Source organism: Drosophila gunungcola, chromosome 3R (assembly GCF_025200985.1).
Source record: "Drosophila gunungcola strain Sukarami chromosome 3R, Dgunungcola_SK_2, whole genome shotgun sequence".
NCBI classification, from domain to species: domain Eukaryota; kingdom Metazoa; phylum Arthropoda; class Insecta; order Diptera; family Drosophilidae; genus Drosophila; species Drosophila gunungcola.
The window spans coordinates 25352854-25366812 of NC_069139.1; the positions used below are offsets into that span (position 1 = coordinate 25352854).

At 40.3% G+C, this 13959-nt stretch overlaps 4 protein-coding genes across 4 annotated transcripts; 2 read left to right on the plus strand and 2 right to left on the minus strand.

Annotated features, from left to right (window-relative positions):
• The first annotated feature begins 1378 nt into the window (after positions 1-1378).
• Positions 1379-3790, plus strand: LOC128251862 (collagen alpha-1(III) chain). Its single transcript, XM_052979100.1, has 3 exons — positions 1379-1410; positions 1487-2119; positions 2417-3790. The coding sequence occupies exons 1-3, from the start codon at positions 1380-1382 to the stop codon at positions 3784-3786; spliced, it is 2034 nt and encodes a 677-aa protein (XP_052835060.1). The 5' UTR covers position 1379; the 3' UTR covers positions 3787-3790.
• A 905-nt stretch (positions 3791-4695) lies between these two features.
• On the plus strand, positions 4696-5923 carry LOC128251883 (collagen alpha-1(I) chain). The gene is given in 4 exon segments (XM_052979126.1): positions 4696-4773; positions 5057-5158; positions 5228-5679; positions 5681-5923. Coding segments are annotated over 3 exon segments (600 nt in total). The 5' UTR covers positions 4696-4773; positions 5057-5127; the 3' UTR covers positions 5798-5923.
• A 1178-nt stretch (positions 5924-7101) lies between these two features.
• Positions 7102-9673, minus strand: LOC128251863 (peroxidase). Its single transcript, XM_052979101.1, has 5 exons — positions 8221-9673; positions 7823-8162; positions 7571-7766; positions 7411-7516; positions 7102-7349 (listed from the first exon to the last, which is right to left on the minus strand). Exons 1-5 carry the CDS (start codon positions 9447-9449, stop codon positions 7268-7270), a joined length of 1953 nt encoding a protein of 650 aa, XP_052835061.1. The 5' UTR covers positions 9450-9673; the 3' UTR covers positions 7102-7267.
• Positions 9674-9771: 98 nt separating this feature from the next.
• Positions 9772-13651, minus strand: LOC128251855 (uncharacterized). Its single transcript, XM_052979090.1, has 13 exons — positions 13476-13651; positions 13208-13343; positions 13045-13155; positions 12827-12986; positions 12727-12753; positions 12461-12626; positions 12067-12408; positions 11188-12006; positions 10958-11129; positions 10794-10896; positions 10600-10731; positions 10394-10535; positions 9772-10330 (listed from the first exon to the last, which is right to left on the minus strand). Exons 1-13 carry the CDS (start codon positions 13568-13570, stop codon positions 10102-10104), a joined length of 2634 nt encoding a protein of 877 aa, XP_052835050.1. The 5' UTR covers positions 13571-13651; the 3' UTR covers positions 9772-10101.
• Between the last annotated feature and the right edge of the window lie 308 nt (positions 13652-13959).

Genomic DNA, 13959 nt, shown 5'->3' on the forward strand with positions numbered 1-13959 from the left:
TTTATTTAAAATTTAAATTTTATGAAATAGAAAACCATTTTTATTAGTTTATACAATTTTTGCCTTAAATTAGTTTTTTGTGCTATTTATTGAACAAGTTAATAATGACTTAAAAATAAAAATATCAAAACTCTGTAGTTGTTAAAATTAAGAGCTTACTATTTTGCTGTTATTTAAGATTAGACTGAAATGCAAATTTTGTCATAATTATGCTCAACCTTATGAGTACTTGACACAAATTAACGGCAATTATAAGTACTATACCATACTATACTTATAATAATTTCTCATAATTTAATGCTAAAATAATTGTTTAAGGTGTAAAATAGTATTCATGTTTAATTTTTTAATTAAGATTTTTATTTCCTTAATGTATTTCAGTTTAAAAAATTATTTATTTGTTAAAAACTGAAATTTAAATAATTTGTTTTGTCAATTTTTACATAATTTTGTACCAATTTATGACGGAAATGATGTGATACCAAGCTTAATAAGGATGAGGCAGAGCCAACTTCTCGAGCTCTTTGACATCATTTTTTGAGGCAGTTTGGGCTTGCACTTTTAAAATGGCATAAAAAGCGGACCCAGTGCAAGTGTGCTCCAGCTAACACCATGTGTAAAAACTAATGATTTTAAAAGCAATTCTAATGCACTGGATGGTATTGCAGTTAAAGTTTTAGATCTAATTGAAACTCCAGGTCCAATAAGCGTTTCGAACCACTTAAGAAGAATGAATTTGTGCGTGCATCTAATGAGCAAATGCAGAACAAAAGGCGGGGAACTAGCAATCAGATTAACGTTGAAGTTCAAGAGCAATATCGAGTCACGCCCTCTTCTTGCGCAATATGGGAAGATAATAAAGTGTCGGGTCCGAAAACCTTTACACTTTCGTTGACTTTGGGTAACCTCCAATCGATCGGGGTTAATCATATGTAGGCGCGCGACCAAGGTGTGAACAACTTGATAGAAACAGCCAATTAACAGACAAAACGCTTCTTTTCTGACGTCTTTGAATCATTGTCGATTCGAATAGTAAAGCCAAACAACCAACAACAAAGAATCTGTTCTTTTTTGCATATGTCTGCTGTATTCATATGCGAGTTTACATATTAATACATCAGAGGCGGTCCACTTTCTGAATGGACATAAATTTACATAAGTTAAGAGAGAACATCGGCAGAAATCATCATCACGACCAGGTTTGCATATTTTCCGAGAGATTTGGCGAGCAGATTTCTCAATGGCCATGATATAACGGTTCTGGTGAATCTAGATTAATGAAAGTGATTCAAACAAAGTGTGCATACGAGATTAACAGTTCATAATGCGGTATAAAAATGATCCATCCGCTGGCGAAAGGCAGCAGATGCCATTTTGCCATGAGGCTGTTCGCAGTGATTTTCTGGCTAGGTAAGGGATTTCCCCCGATGGATATGGCTTAAGTCGGATCAACTCGATTTCTCATTGGGTTGTCTTTTCATTCCAGGCTGGGCTTTTTGCCTGGCGAGAGCCAAGAGCCCGACTCCCGAGACGGGCAGGCTGATAGCCTCCCTCCAAGCAGCTCCGGCTCCGGCGCCAGCACAAAGTGTGATCTACAAGCTGCCACCGCAGCACTATTACCCGCCACCTCCGCCTCCTATACAACACTTGCCGCAGCACTGCAATTGTCCACCGGGACCACCAGGACCTCCGGGACCTCCTGGCTTGCCAGGAGTTCCGGGCCAACAGGGTCCCAAGGGGCCCAGCGGAGCTAAGGGTGAACGAGGCGAGAAGGGAGAGCGTGGTCATTACGGTTTACCGGGATCTCCGGGACAACCGGGACCCATGGGACCACCAGGAATTCCCGGACCACCTGGTCACAAATCGAGAAATGATCACCACGATCACGATCATGGTCATGATCATCATCACCATCACCACCACCCACACCCACACCCACCTCCGCCTCCTCCTCCACCGCCGCCGCCGCCTCCTCCACCGCATCATCACCACCACCCGCACCCACCCATTATTCCACCTCCAATTATAGTTCCCATTCCAATCCCAGCCCCTCAGAAGGGTGGTCACCATCATCATCACAAAGGATCCGATGGCCCTCCCGGACCACCAGGTCCACCAGGTAAGTAAATTTTAAAGGCTAGAACTAGAACTCTTATACATATAACTTAAAGTTCTTATTTGGACTATGGATATTTAAAGTTCCAATAGTCATGTACACCCCGATTAAAAAGGATCAACATTGGTTACAATAAGAAATTAGTTAATTTAAATCTTGTTCTTGTTTTAAAAAAACCGCTAACTCTTCAAAACAAGAAGATTAAAATAGGTCTGTTTAGATCGTGTTGACCAAATATTAAGATATTAAAATATCGAATTCATAGTTTCATTGTTAATTTGTTTTTAACATCGATTTTAGGAACGGGACCTCCTGGACCACCAGGACCACCAGGCACAACGTATCCCCCTCCTCCTCCCCCACCTCCATACCCACCGTATCCGTACCCACCAGGACCCTACCCAGGACCAGGAGGACAAATCCCTTGGATTCCCGTCCCAGTGCCTGTGCCCTGGCCTTCGAAGGGACACAAGGGAGACAAGGGGCACAAGGGCGGACACAAGGGAGACAAGGGCGGACACCACCATCACTACTATCCACCAGGACACAACAAGGGTGGTCATTATCCGTATCCACCCCATAATGGTGGACATGGCGGACATGGTGGACATGGCGGACATGGCGGTCATGGCGAACATGGCGGACATGGCGGACATGGCGGACATGGCGGTCATGGCGAACATGGCGGACATGGAGGCCACAATCATCCAGGCCACAATCATCCAGGCCACAGTCATCCAGGCCACAATCATCCAGGCCACAATCATCCAGGCCACAATCATCCAGGCCACAATCATCCAGGCCACAATCATCCAGGCCCATACCCGCCACCTTACCCGCCGCATGGTGGAGACAAGGGTCATCATCACCATCACCATCCCTCCCACAATCACGGAGGTGGAAATGACGGGCACAACCACCATCATCCCTCTCACAATAACGGAGGGCAGGGGCACCATCATCATCCCTCGCACAACCACGGAGGTGGAAATGACGGGCACAACCATCATCATCCCTCTCACAATAATGGGGGGCATAACCATAATCCCTCCCACAATCACGGAGGTGGACATGACGGCCACAACCATCATCCCCCCTCTCACAATACCGGAGGGCACAACCATCCTCCCTCGCACAATAGCCCTCCCTCCCATCACAATGGAAACGGAGGACACAACCATCACCAGCCAAATCCCAATGAGCCGGGGGGCAGTGGTGAACAAAGCCCCCGTGATGATCTAGACTTGCTGGATGAAGATGTAGAGATCGTCGAGAACATAATAGATGATAATGACTTTATGGAGGGCGCGGAAGAAACACCGTCCGAAAATTCAGATTCCGAGACTGAACTTGAGGATGCGGGCTATGTTGGCTATGTAGACAACACAGTGGAAGTTATGGAAACTCCTGTTTACGCTGAAGAAGCAAATGAGGAGGATCCAAATTTGAGTGCTGAAAACAATGTAGAACCAGACGAAGAACCAGAAGAAGCCGTAGAAGACGAACCTGTAATGGAGGATCAGATGGACATGGAAATTGTAATGGAGGATAACCAGTCTTTCGATGGTGATGCAATCGAGGAGCGAACCAACAAAGGTCCAATTATCCTGGCCATTGGAACTCCCAGAAATCCATTTCACATTTATGCCTATGAACAGTATAACACATAAACAAACCAATGATTCACGAAAATAAAAAAACCAAACATGTAACACTTGCAGTGCTTTTTCTTTCAATATTTTTAGGTTGCATTTAAGAGGTACCAAGAATGTGGGCTTTTTTCTGTGTACACAAAGCCCTTTTAAGGAAATTATTTTTGCCTTATATAAAACCGGTCTAGGGGGATATTATACAAAATTATAAGAATTTAACACCTTGCGTAAACTAAATCGTAATATTTGATATGCAAAACTTTTTTCAGTTTATTCTATTAATGAGATCATCTTCACGAATTTGTTTGCCATAAAAATTGTAATAAATTCGCAATAAACTATCTTTTTGTTAACTGCCAAAATTGTTCCGTTGTTCCAAGAAATTGGTTCGGCTTTGTCTGCTATTCTACAGATTAACAATGGACAAAGACATATGAAAAGTGAAATCACAAAGAAATAAAACAATTAAATCAATGGCAAAGAAATGGCTTTGCCAATACAATAGCATATTGTTTAAACTTATAAACCAGACGAGTAAAAGTGTTCAAAGACATATTGTAAATCTGAAATACATATATAAAGCATTACGGTAAGTCCGTTTACATATCTCGTGTAAAATGACTTTACTTTACTTTACTTTAAAAATTACAAAGCTATCAACATTTTTCTAGTGTTAAAGATATAAAAACGAATATAATAAATATAAAAAATAGGTTAGGCCACATTATTAGGGGATAAATATCAAGAATTTTTAAGTCCATATTGTTTGAGACAGCTTTACGATTCCGTGCATCTAATTGATCCACTATTGTTATTACCTTTAAGAATTTGGCATGTGTCATTTCGAATTTCGCTACTTAAAATCAATTTGTATGAGCACCATAAAAAAACAAACGTTACTATCTATAAAAGCAAATAAGGCAGATCGTTCCATTTTCGCGATATCTCTTTTTTATTGCTCCATAATAAATAAAACAATGGGTGCAGAAGTGGAACAAAGCCCAGGTAGAAAACAAAAGTGAATTAACTTTTTTTTTGGTAATAAGTATATAATTTTACAACTAAACAAAAATAAAAAACACCACAATTGCACAACTTATTTTTTAATTTAAAATAAGAACATTTTAATATTTAAATCATTTTTCATCTAACATCAACGAATGCCATGTGAAATTGGACCACACTGGAGTTAAATTTATGCTAAATCATTTGGCTAACTTAGATCTGAGATCAGCGATTTGAATTTTACGTGTTTCCAATTAACCCATTATAGTCTCACCCATCTTAGCAGTTTGAGGAGTCTATAAAAGACGAGTTCTTAGTCAAACAGGGGTTCACTTTCGAATGTAGAATCTCAACATGAGGCTGCTTGCTGTTCTTCTGTTATCAGGTGAGCCACGAAAATAACTAAGTTTAAAAAAATTGCCAGCTTTAAATTTAATTTTATTGCATTTCTAAGCCTTTTCAACATTCTGCGAGGGATCGTGGTCTTTTGGCTCAGTTCAGCCTGTTAGAACAGAGTCTCGTCCAAAAGCGAAGAAGCCACAGTATAAGAACTATGACCTGTACTATTACAATCCTGAAACGCTAGGTTCTTCCTTTTACTATGGATCACAGACTCATTGTCAGTGTCGTCCCGGACCTCCGGGTCCTCCGGGTCCACCAGGAGTTGCTGGCCTTTCAGGTGAAGAAGGAGCGCCGGGTGAAAAGGGCGAACGCGGTGATCGTGGAGAAAGTGGCGAACGCGGAAGAAGTGGCAGACCGGGCTATCCTGGATTTCCGGGGCCCATTGGCCCACCAGGTCCCCCAGGTTTGCCTGGAAAACCAGGGGTACACCACCAGACACAACGTCCAACAATCGTTTATTTACCGGCAGAGGACAAGCCGCCCAAAAAAGAAACCACAAAGGGCAGTTCAAGCATTGAAAATCCACCATCAAAACCCGATAACAGAAAGTCCATTAAAAAAGCAAGCAAACCCAAGGCACCGCAGCCCATGCGAGCAAACTCCAGTGAAATTAAGGTTCTGAAAATTAGTTCGCAGCTGACCCCAAACCACAAAAACCTAAATCGCAAAAGACCAACTGCTTCCCCTGTTTCCAATCGCAAGCGAATCAATCAGAGCAACAAGATAAACACACCAAATAAGAACAGAAAAACAGTGTCCATTTCCAAAGAACATAAAACAAATGTGTCAGTTGATCAACAGATTAGTAAACGAAAGGTAATTAAAAATACAAGTACAACAGTTAAAAATAACTCGAGCACATTTAGCCGTCGGCCATTAACTTCAAAAAACAAGGGGACGGTTATTATGGAAAAACCCAGTTTAGCAAATGCAAATACAAGCATGAGTTTGAATATCAGTCAAGTCGGATCGCACCAAAGGAAAAACGTAACCAATAATGGTGTACAAATAAGTCAAATTAATTACCCAATAAATCAAACAATACTACTTGGTGACAATAAAACAATAAGCAAAGAACCAGTTGTCGTTGACAAAATACCTGTACCGAATTCAATCGATAAAAATGTAACTACGATGAAAGCAGAGATAATTCAAACAACTTTGCAAATAGATTCCTTAGCTAAAAATTTAACATATCCATATATTAACAAAATAAAAAAGAAAGTCAAGATCCTGACATATTAACTTCAATTACCGAAGAGACCCCTGTTGATATTGATACTACAACTGTTGAAATGAAAACCGCAATGATTGAGAAATCAGAGGAACTCGAAACGACGGAAAAATCCATTCAGGAGTTGGAAAAAATCTCTACAAAAATTCCAGAAGAAGGAACCACAAATGGTACATTCCAGGATGAGGAGATGACACCTTTATCAACCACTGATAATCCAGTGACCACTTCAACAGAGTCAGCTGAATCGACGGAATATACAACACTTTCACCAAACGAAATATTTACAAGCAGAAATGATTTTGAGAACCCAGAAGCAGATTCAACGACCGATGTACCAGTAACTATCAACCCAGAAACGACAGAAGCACCAACAAGGGTGGAAGATCAACCAGATCGGATGATATCTTCCACTCCCAAAGAAACCGACTTTGGTATCCCGGTATCTATACTAATTGATACTATGTCTGGGGTGATGGTAACTACGCAAGAAACGTAAATTGGGTGTGAGTTATTGAGTCTGATAGAATTATGTTTAATAAAAAAATTATAATAAAACAAAATTGGATTTTAATTTTAAAATGTATTTTATATATATACTCATCAAGAACGTTTAAATTTATCTTAAACAATCCTTTTTGTATTTATATATATATATATATATATATATATATATATATATATATATCCTTACGGTGCCATACTTATTTTTAAACAAAGTCCAAAAACACTTAATTTCGTTATGATATTGTTTAAAATATTCGATGAAAAATAAAATGAAAATGTTGAAAATAAAAGTGTTTGCATCTAAAAAACAAATTGGGCTGACCAATTTGGTTTCGATACAGGTATTATACACTAGTGTACAAGTTGAGGTCTGAGATCCTGCCATTTGCTAAGATCAATTTGACGGATAAAATTGCAGTTGATTAGTGAATTACTAAAAATAGAGCAGTGTTTCAATAACATATGTTAAGATAAAAAAATATTTTTGGACTTACTGTGAGTTTGGGAACACAAAAACGTTTGGCTGGATTAGGTGCAGGTAGTTGGCGTTGTTGCAGAACAAGCTGGCCAGACTCACCTTACGGATCTCCGCCAGTTGGGCTGCAAAATAAGGGATTTGCATTTGGTTTTGTCATAATAGGATTCTCTACATACCACGTGAAAACCCTACAGCGTTCTCCCGCTCGAAGAAGAATCTATCGCCGCGTCGCGTGTTCAGGAATTGTTTTCCAACCACACACAATAGAGTTGGTCCGAATAGAGCCTCTGGGACGTGGTACTCCAGGGAGCCACCCACACTCAGCTCCACATCATCCGGAGTGGCGTACAGGCGGCGCAATAGCGATATTTTCTGGAGAAACACACATTACAATGAGTTGAACTACAATAACCATCTTGATCGGCTACCTCTCCCGGGATCTCGTGAGCGAAATCCGCCCAATCCACAGCTCGTCGCAGTCCGCAAAACTCTCGCACATCATTGTAGGAGGCCAGTCCGAAGTCTCGAGCCCTCTGAATATCTATAGACTTCAGATCCGATCCGTACTCCTCGAACTCCTTGCGGTGAAAATAGTGTTTGATCTCCCGATCGATATTCCCATCCGATCGCTTTTGGCACTGAGTGGCCAAACCCCTCAACATGGCATCGTAGTTGTCGGCTGTATTCAGTAAGCGGATGGTCTCCGATCGATCGAGGTAGTCGCTGAGACGCATAGTCTGGTTGGAGCTGCGATTTGGGGCCACCAGCCTGTGAAAACAATGAATTATAGTGTATATCAGCCTTAGTTGTGACAAGAAAAACTTACGAGAACCAGCCGGGGATCTGGGTGTGGGCATATCGGAAGGCTGCGGCAGAAAACTCCGCATAGGCAGCGGGATTAACCGTCTCGTCGTAGTCGTTCACGTACTCAGTTGGCTCGACCGGATAAATTAGACCGTTCAGATAGGTGTAGGTACGACCCACGACCAGGGGCAGCCAATCGTAGTAGGTGATCTTCTGAAACTGGGCAATGTTAATCTTGCGCGCCTCCTGGAAGATGCGCTCGTCGTCGTGATGGGGGTTAATCAGCGCCAGGTTCTCGGCCAGGCGATTGTGCTCCCGAACCAGCAGAGTCTGCAGCAGGGTAATGGTGGGCGAGAATTGATTCCTAATGTCCGGCACGCTGTAGCACTCGCTCTTGATCCCGCAATCGCCGTTCTCATTTTGGCTCACCGGCAACCAGTGCTGGCCATTCGTGTAGCTTGTCTTCAGAAGACCGCCCTTGAGCAGGCGAACTCTCCTGTTTTGCGAGGGGTTGTTTCCATAGACCGACGACAGGTCCAGGTAGGCAGTGGCCACCGTCAACTTCTCGGGATAGGGTGCTTCACTCTTGGGGCAAATGGCATCCGCCTCAGACACACTCCGGGCAAAGTGCAGGCAGGTCTTGCCCGTATGATAGGCGATGGGCCCTCCACGCGGTAGGTTGATGACCTGACAGCGCGAATGACGTGGCTCGGCACAGCAATCCCGCGGAGCTCCCTGCAAGCTCAACTGGCTGATGTCGTGGGCCACAAACTGTCCCCATTGCATGGACGCCATGGTGCGGAATCTATCGTTTATTGTCTCCTCGCCGTACAGGGACAAGGAGATCAACCGGGCATTCGGAGCCTGCTCCACTTGCCGTGGAGGTAGAAGCCTTCCATATCGGGAAACGGAAATTCCGAACTCAGGATACAAAAGGTTATTACAGGATCCATCGATACTCCGATATTGCAGATTCCGCGTATCATTTAAGCAGTCTCGAGGTGGAATACCACATCTTAAAGCCTGATGCGGACCAAAACGCGGGGGCTCAGCCCAACTAATGTGCACATTGTTGGCATTGTACTTGGGCATAAAGTCCTTGATCAGAGCATCCAAGCTTCCATCACTGACACCTGGTCGAATGTCAAAAGCACTCCGTTTGGACCTGGCCAAGGGTTCGATTGCCGCATACGGACACTTGATGGCCACCGTCGCAGCCAGCACACTCAAAACCACCAGAAACACTCTCATAGCACCGACGACACCGCAGAACTCAATGCAGCACCAGCGACTGGGCGCCCATATATAGAACTCCGCCAGTTGCTGGCCCGCACGATCTCCATATTCCGGAGACGTGATAATGCCTCACAAAATTCTAGGTATGATGGCGCAGATTGAAGAACGTGCAGAAATATGTGAGCATAATTTCCAATATTCGGAAGTCTCAAACTGTGGCCGATTTTTCAAAAACAAATAAATCCGACCGGAACGTGTTTACGGATCGAAAAAAAAGTACAATAGCCGAGTTCTTATTAAATGAACTTATCGTGCAGCTAATATAAAAAGATAAAGTATTGGTAGTTTTATTTTTGTCAGCGGCATGAACAATGAAAACAGATAAAGCTTAATCATTATGTGGTGCATTAAGTAAAGAATTATGAGTCGTATTTCTTTATATCTGTTTGTTAAGTACATCAAACAAACCAGTTATAGAAATATGTAACGTTGACTAAACGAAAACTAAATCAAATAGTCAGTTTGGCTTTTTCTAAACCTAAACCTAAATTAACTGGAATATGTCTTTAATAATATTGTAATAACAAAAAACATAATATTTTTCGATTGGTTTCGCATGTGAGAATTAACAGGATAAACAAAAATTCCGTTTGCAGTAAAATTTACCTTAATTTTTGGAGTCCACCAAAAAGTTTCTTAAACCTGGTGGCATTAGAATATAAGAGTTAAGTATTGTCTTCCATTTGTAATGGTAGGTACTGTATTCCATGTATAATGAATAAGCCTCTTCGTTATCAATTAAAGCTTCGGTATGAAGCTGCAGTCTTCTTAAAATCAATGAACAGCTTCCAAGCAACATTTTGGGATAGTTCCCACTTAAATCCGAGCAATCAATCCTAAAAAAGATGGAAAGTAATTAACAAGCTTTTTTGATTAATACATAATGCATTTTAACTCACATGATGTCAATATATTGTTCCATAATACGCTTGATTACACAAAAGGTTTGACGGTACATGTCGACATTTTTAAAATAGATATCATCCAATTCAATCAACTCAACCACGTGCATAATGTTATCGCTTGCATGTTGCAAAAAACCTTAATTTAAAAAAAATACAAAACTAGTCCCAACCAAAAGAAAAATAAATTTACAAATACAAACCATTCATAGCCAAAAACATGGAAAATTTAAGGACTCCTATCAAACGTATCTCATCCTTTTCTGGGCAATGCAAGTCAAGAAAACTGTTGTAAGTGCCGTATAAAATGATCAACTTAACCTGTAGCTTTTCATCTTAAATGAATACATACTTAGTGAGCTTTATAAATTAGTAATATGAGTTATATCATTCAAACCTTGAGTAGACTGTTTCCAAGTTGATATTTTGTTGTTAATTGTGAATATGAATGCTTTATGATGTCGTAAAAACTCGGGAGAAGGGCCAAGGCCTTTTTCAAACTAAAAATTATAATAAAAAAAATATTAACTATACGGTTTCAAAATACAACCAAACACTTACACTTGGTTTCCCTTGATTAGAATTTGAAAGAAAATTAAATTCTCGACATTGTACTAAATTCAACATTAAGTTCGGATCATGATGCCTGACAATCTCAGAGCATATCACTAACTCTTCGCCGTCAACGACATTTTTAGCAGTAACTCCAACACATTTTCCTCTCGGTAGCGATCTGGAAAAATATTATTATCTTGAGAAAAGGTAAACAGAATAAAAAGGCACCAACTCACATGACTTTCACATTTTCTGTCGCACAGTCCTGTTTGAAAGCTTTTAAAGTGGCACGAAGCGTGCATTTAAGTTGGAAGGTATTTGCAACTTTATTAAAATATTGATGAACAAATAGGTGAAAATATGTTGCAATACTTGTCATTAATTGACAACGTTTTGAAGTGTTAAAGATATCGAGAATTTCGACGACTTGTTGTGTCGGTAAGATTTCCGCACTTATGATATCTTCAATAGTTTCGATTTCATATTTTTGAATGCATATGGAATGAAGTCTATCAGCAAACAAAAACATAGGACTATTATTAGAAGACTTCTCTTGCAACTCATTTTCGACCTCAGGAAGACTGTCATGTAGGTTGTGGTAACAGTCTATGAAATCTGATATCGCATTTATTCCGTAGTAGCTAAAGGCATTTGCGGTTATGCGATCAGTTGGCATCGGTAGTGCACCACATTCTGAGAATTCTTCATGAGTTTCATTCATGACTTCTCCGGGTTTCGGATAGTACAGCTCATCTCGTTGAGATTTTAACAGAACGTGGCCAGCGAGCCGTAAAAGAATCGCGGCCATCACATTAATTATGTCTATTTTCTGTAGAGCCAGCAAATAAAAGTATTTATCTGTGAGGTCGGTGTCATTGTAAATAAAAACCGACAGACGGAATGCGGTAGTTACAACTTCGAGATACTTCTCCTTCGTGAGCAGTTTGTAATCAGGCGATGTGGCAAGAAATTCCCCAACAATGTTGTATTTTCTATCCTCTTCCTGAGCGTGCTCCTGTATAAAGATCCAAGCGTCACGGGGATCATTTACTACTCTGTTTTCGGGGTAATACAACTGTGATTATAAGTACTCCGATAATTGGCACTTTACATACCCGCCCTCCATCGCAAAATCGACTAAAGCCGGAAGTATATATTTGCCTGATTGAAGAAACAATCGAAACAGTATCGAAGCCTCTAGCATAGGTATTAGGCCAATTCTGTATCCATAACACTCAAGTTGATGCACTTCTGAATCAGATTCCATGCACAGCTTTGAGCAATAGGTTTTATAACGACACTTATCACAGGTGTAGAGCAGTTCCCGATGCAATCCACACATATCGCAGTTTATAAATGGAGCACTGAATTGGAAGTAAATTGGATTTTCCACCACAACAATTTCTCCTTTGGGAATGTCGGTCAAAGCGAAAACTCCGGCACATTTTTCTTTTTCGCTATGAATGAAGATGTACTAAAAATTCAGCAAGGGAAACATTCTTTACTTACAGGTATTCACAAGCTTTGCTGGCAAATGGTATTTTCCTTGTAAGCTTATGTCCCTCAAAAGGCACTAAGGTCTTGCTTTGGACTTTCTGGACAAACTCAACATTCCTCCTAGCTTGGTTGATTTTCTCATCATATTGTTGTAATAGAGACAGGAACATGGCGATTTCTATAAGATTTGATTAATTGTATTCTAGGCCTCTTACTTTGACTGTATACATTATGGAAAGTGAAGGTTTACCAACCGCAAAAAATTTAGTTTTACTCACCACTTTTATCAGATAAGGGCGTTTTCCCTAAAAAAAATAAAAAATAAAAAACATAAATTACTACGTTTTCAACAAAACAAAATAATATTGTAAATATTACCAATTAGGTCTTTTAACATAGCTAATTTATCCTGTGATGCTTTATATTCCCGCACCATATAGAGACATATGCATAAAAGGATCTGTGAGACTATAGTTCCCTCTATTGTCTTGAGAGCTGGATCCAAAGCCTCATAAAATAACAGGTCATCGCAGGCAATCTAATAATGAAACAGTATTGTTAACAATATTTATCCAAGTTATTTAAAGATTACTTACGCCGTGCTGGTTACTTTTCATATAAATCACACTTCGGGCCAAAATCGCGTCAACGAATGTAGTGGTTCCGCTGGGTGCGCGGCATATTATTTCGTCCAGACTCTGGGAAGTCTGAGAAAAATGATTACAGTACGAATAGCCACCGAAAATAGGATGCATATACCTTCTTCAGCACATCACGGTTTTTCATGTTCATACATTTTCTTGAAACATTTAAGGACGTCTGAGCACTCTCGGAAAAGTTGTGAAAAACTGCATCGGTTTCCTTTCGCAAAACCTTCAAGAACAGCTCACATTCTCTGCAAACGGGATAAATGCAATTGTTAGATGGGATTTAATTGACTGTTTAGAGAGTAATCATTCAGGAGGAGCAATATTTCACAGCATTTGGAAAACGGTGTGGTCGAGAATCAAATAGTGTTGATACTTACATCAGGTTACGCGGACACATGACCCTGGACATTGTTACATATTCAGAGGTCTCGGGGCAAGGGTCAGCCACCATATGCAGGGGAATTCTATGCATATTCGGCAATCAATCACGAAAAACCTCCAATAAATGCGTGTTTTTAAAGCTCTCGCGGTAAGAAGTGTGACCGTAATGCGAGTCCACTAAAATCCAACTCCATTTCGTGTGATGTTTTAAAATGCATTTTTCTCTAGACAAAATATACTATTTTTGATTTAGAAAAATCGTTGTCTTTATAATTTAAATTCGATATTATTTAAATCTGTCAGCTTCTTGTTAGTAAAGTTTTTTAATTGATTAAAAATCTAATTAATGGAAAGAAACAGCTAACAAAGAGGTTAAAATAAGCTTCGATTTAGCTTATAACCGGCACAGGGAATACCCATAGCTATATTTTTCAGGCTTTATTTAGTATTTTTACACTATATGCTAAAATAAAGAACCAG

Bases quoted from the DNA above. Each gene is read 5' to 3' on its own strand.
- LOC128251862 (XM_052979100.1), top strand. From the start codon at position 1,380: ATGAGGCTGTTCGCAGTGATTTTCTGGCTAG. The intron at 1,411-1,486 runs GTAAGGGATTTC...TTTTCATTCCAG, and splicing joins CGCAGTGATTTTCTGGCTAG to GCTGGGCTTTTTGCCTGGCG. The intron at 2,120-2,416 runs GTAAGTAAATTT...CATCGATTTTAG, and splicing joins CGGACCACCAGGTCCACCAG to GAACGGGACCTCCTGGACCA.
- LOC128251863 (XM_052979101.1), bottom strand. From the start codon at position 9,449: ATGAGAGTGTTTCTGGTGGTTTTGAGTGTGCTGGCTGCGACGGTGGCC. The intron at 7,767-7,822 runs GTAGCCGATCAA...GTGTTTCTCCAG, and splicing joins CTCACGAGATCCCGGGAGAG to AAAATATCGCTATTGCGCCG. The intron at 7,350-7,410 runs GTAAGTCCAAAA...CTCTATTTTTAG, and splicing joins TTTGTGTTCCCAAACTCACA to TAATTCACTAATCAACTGCA.
- LOC128251855 (XM_052979090.1), bottom strand. From the start codon at position 13,570: ATGCATAGAATTCCCCTGCATATGGTGGCTGACCCTTGCCCCGAGACC. The intron at 12,627-12,726 runs GTGAGTAAAACT...CAAATCTTATAG, and splicing joins GCCCTTATCTGATAAAAGTG to AAATCGCCATGTTCCTGTCT. The intron at 10,331-10,393 runs GTGAGTTAAAAT...CATCTTTTTTAG, and splicing joins GAACAATATATTGACATCAT to GATTGATTGCTCGGATTTAA.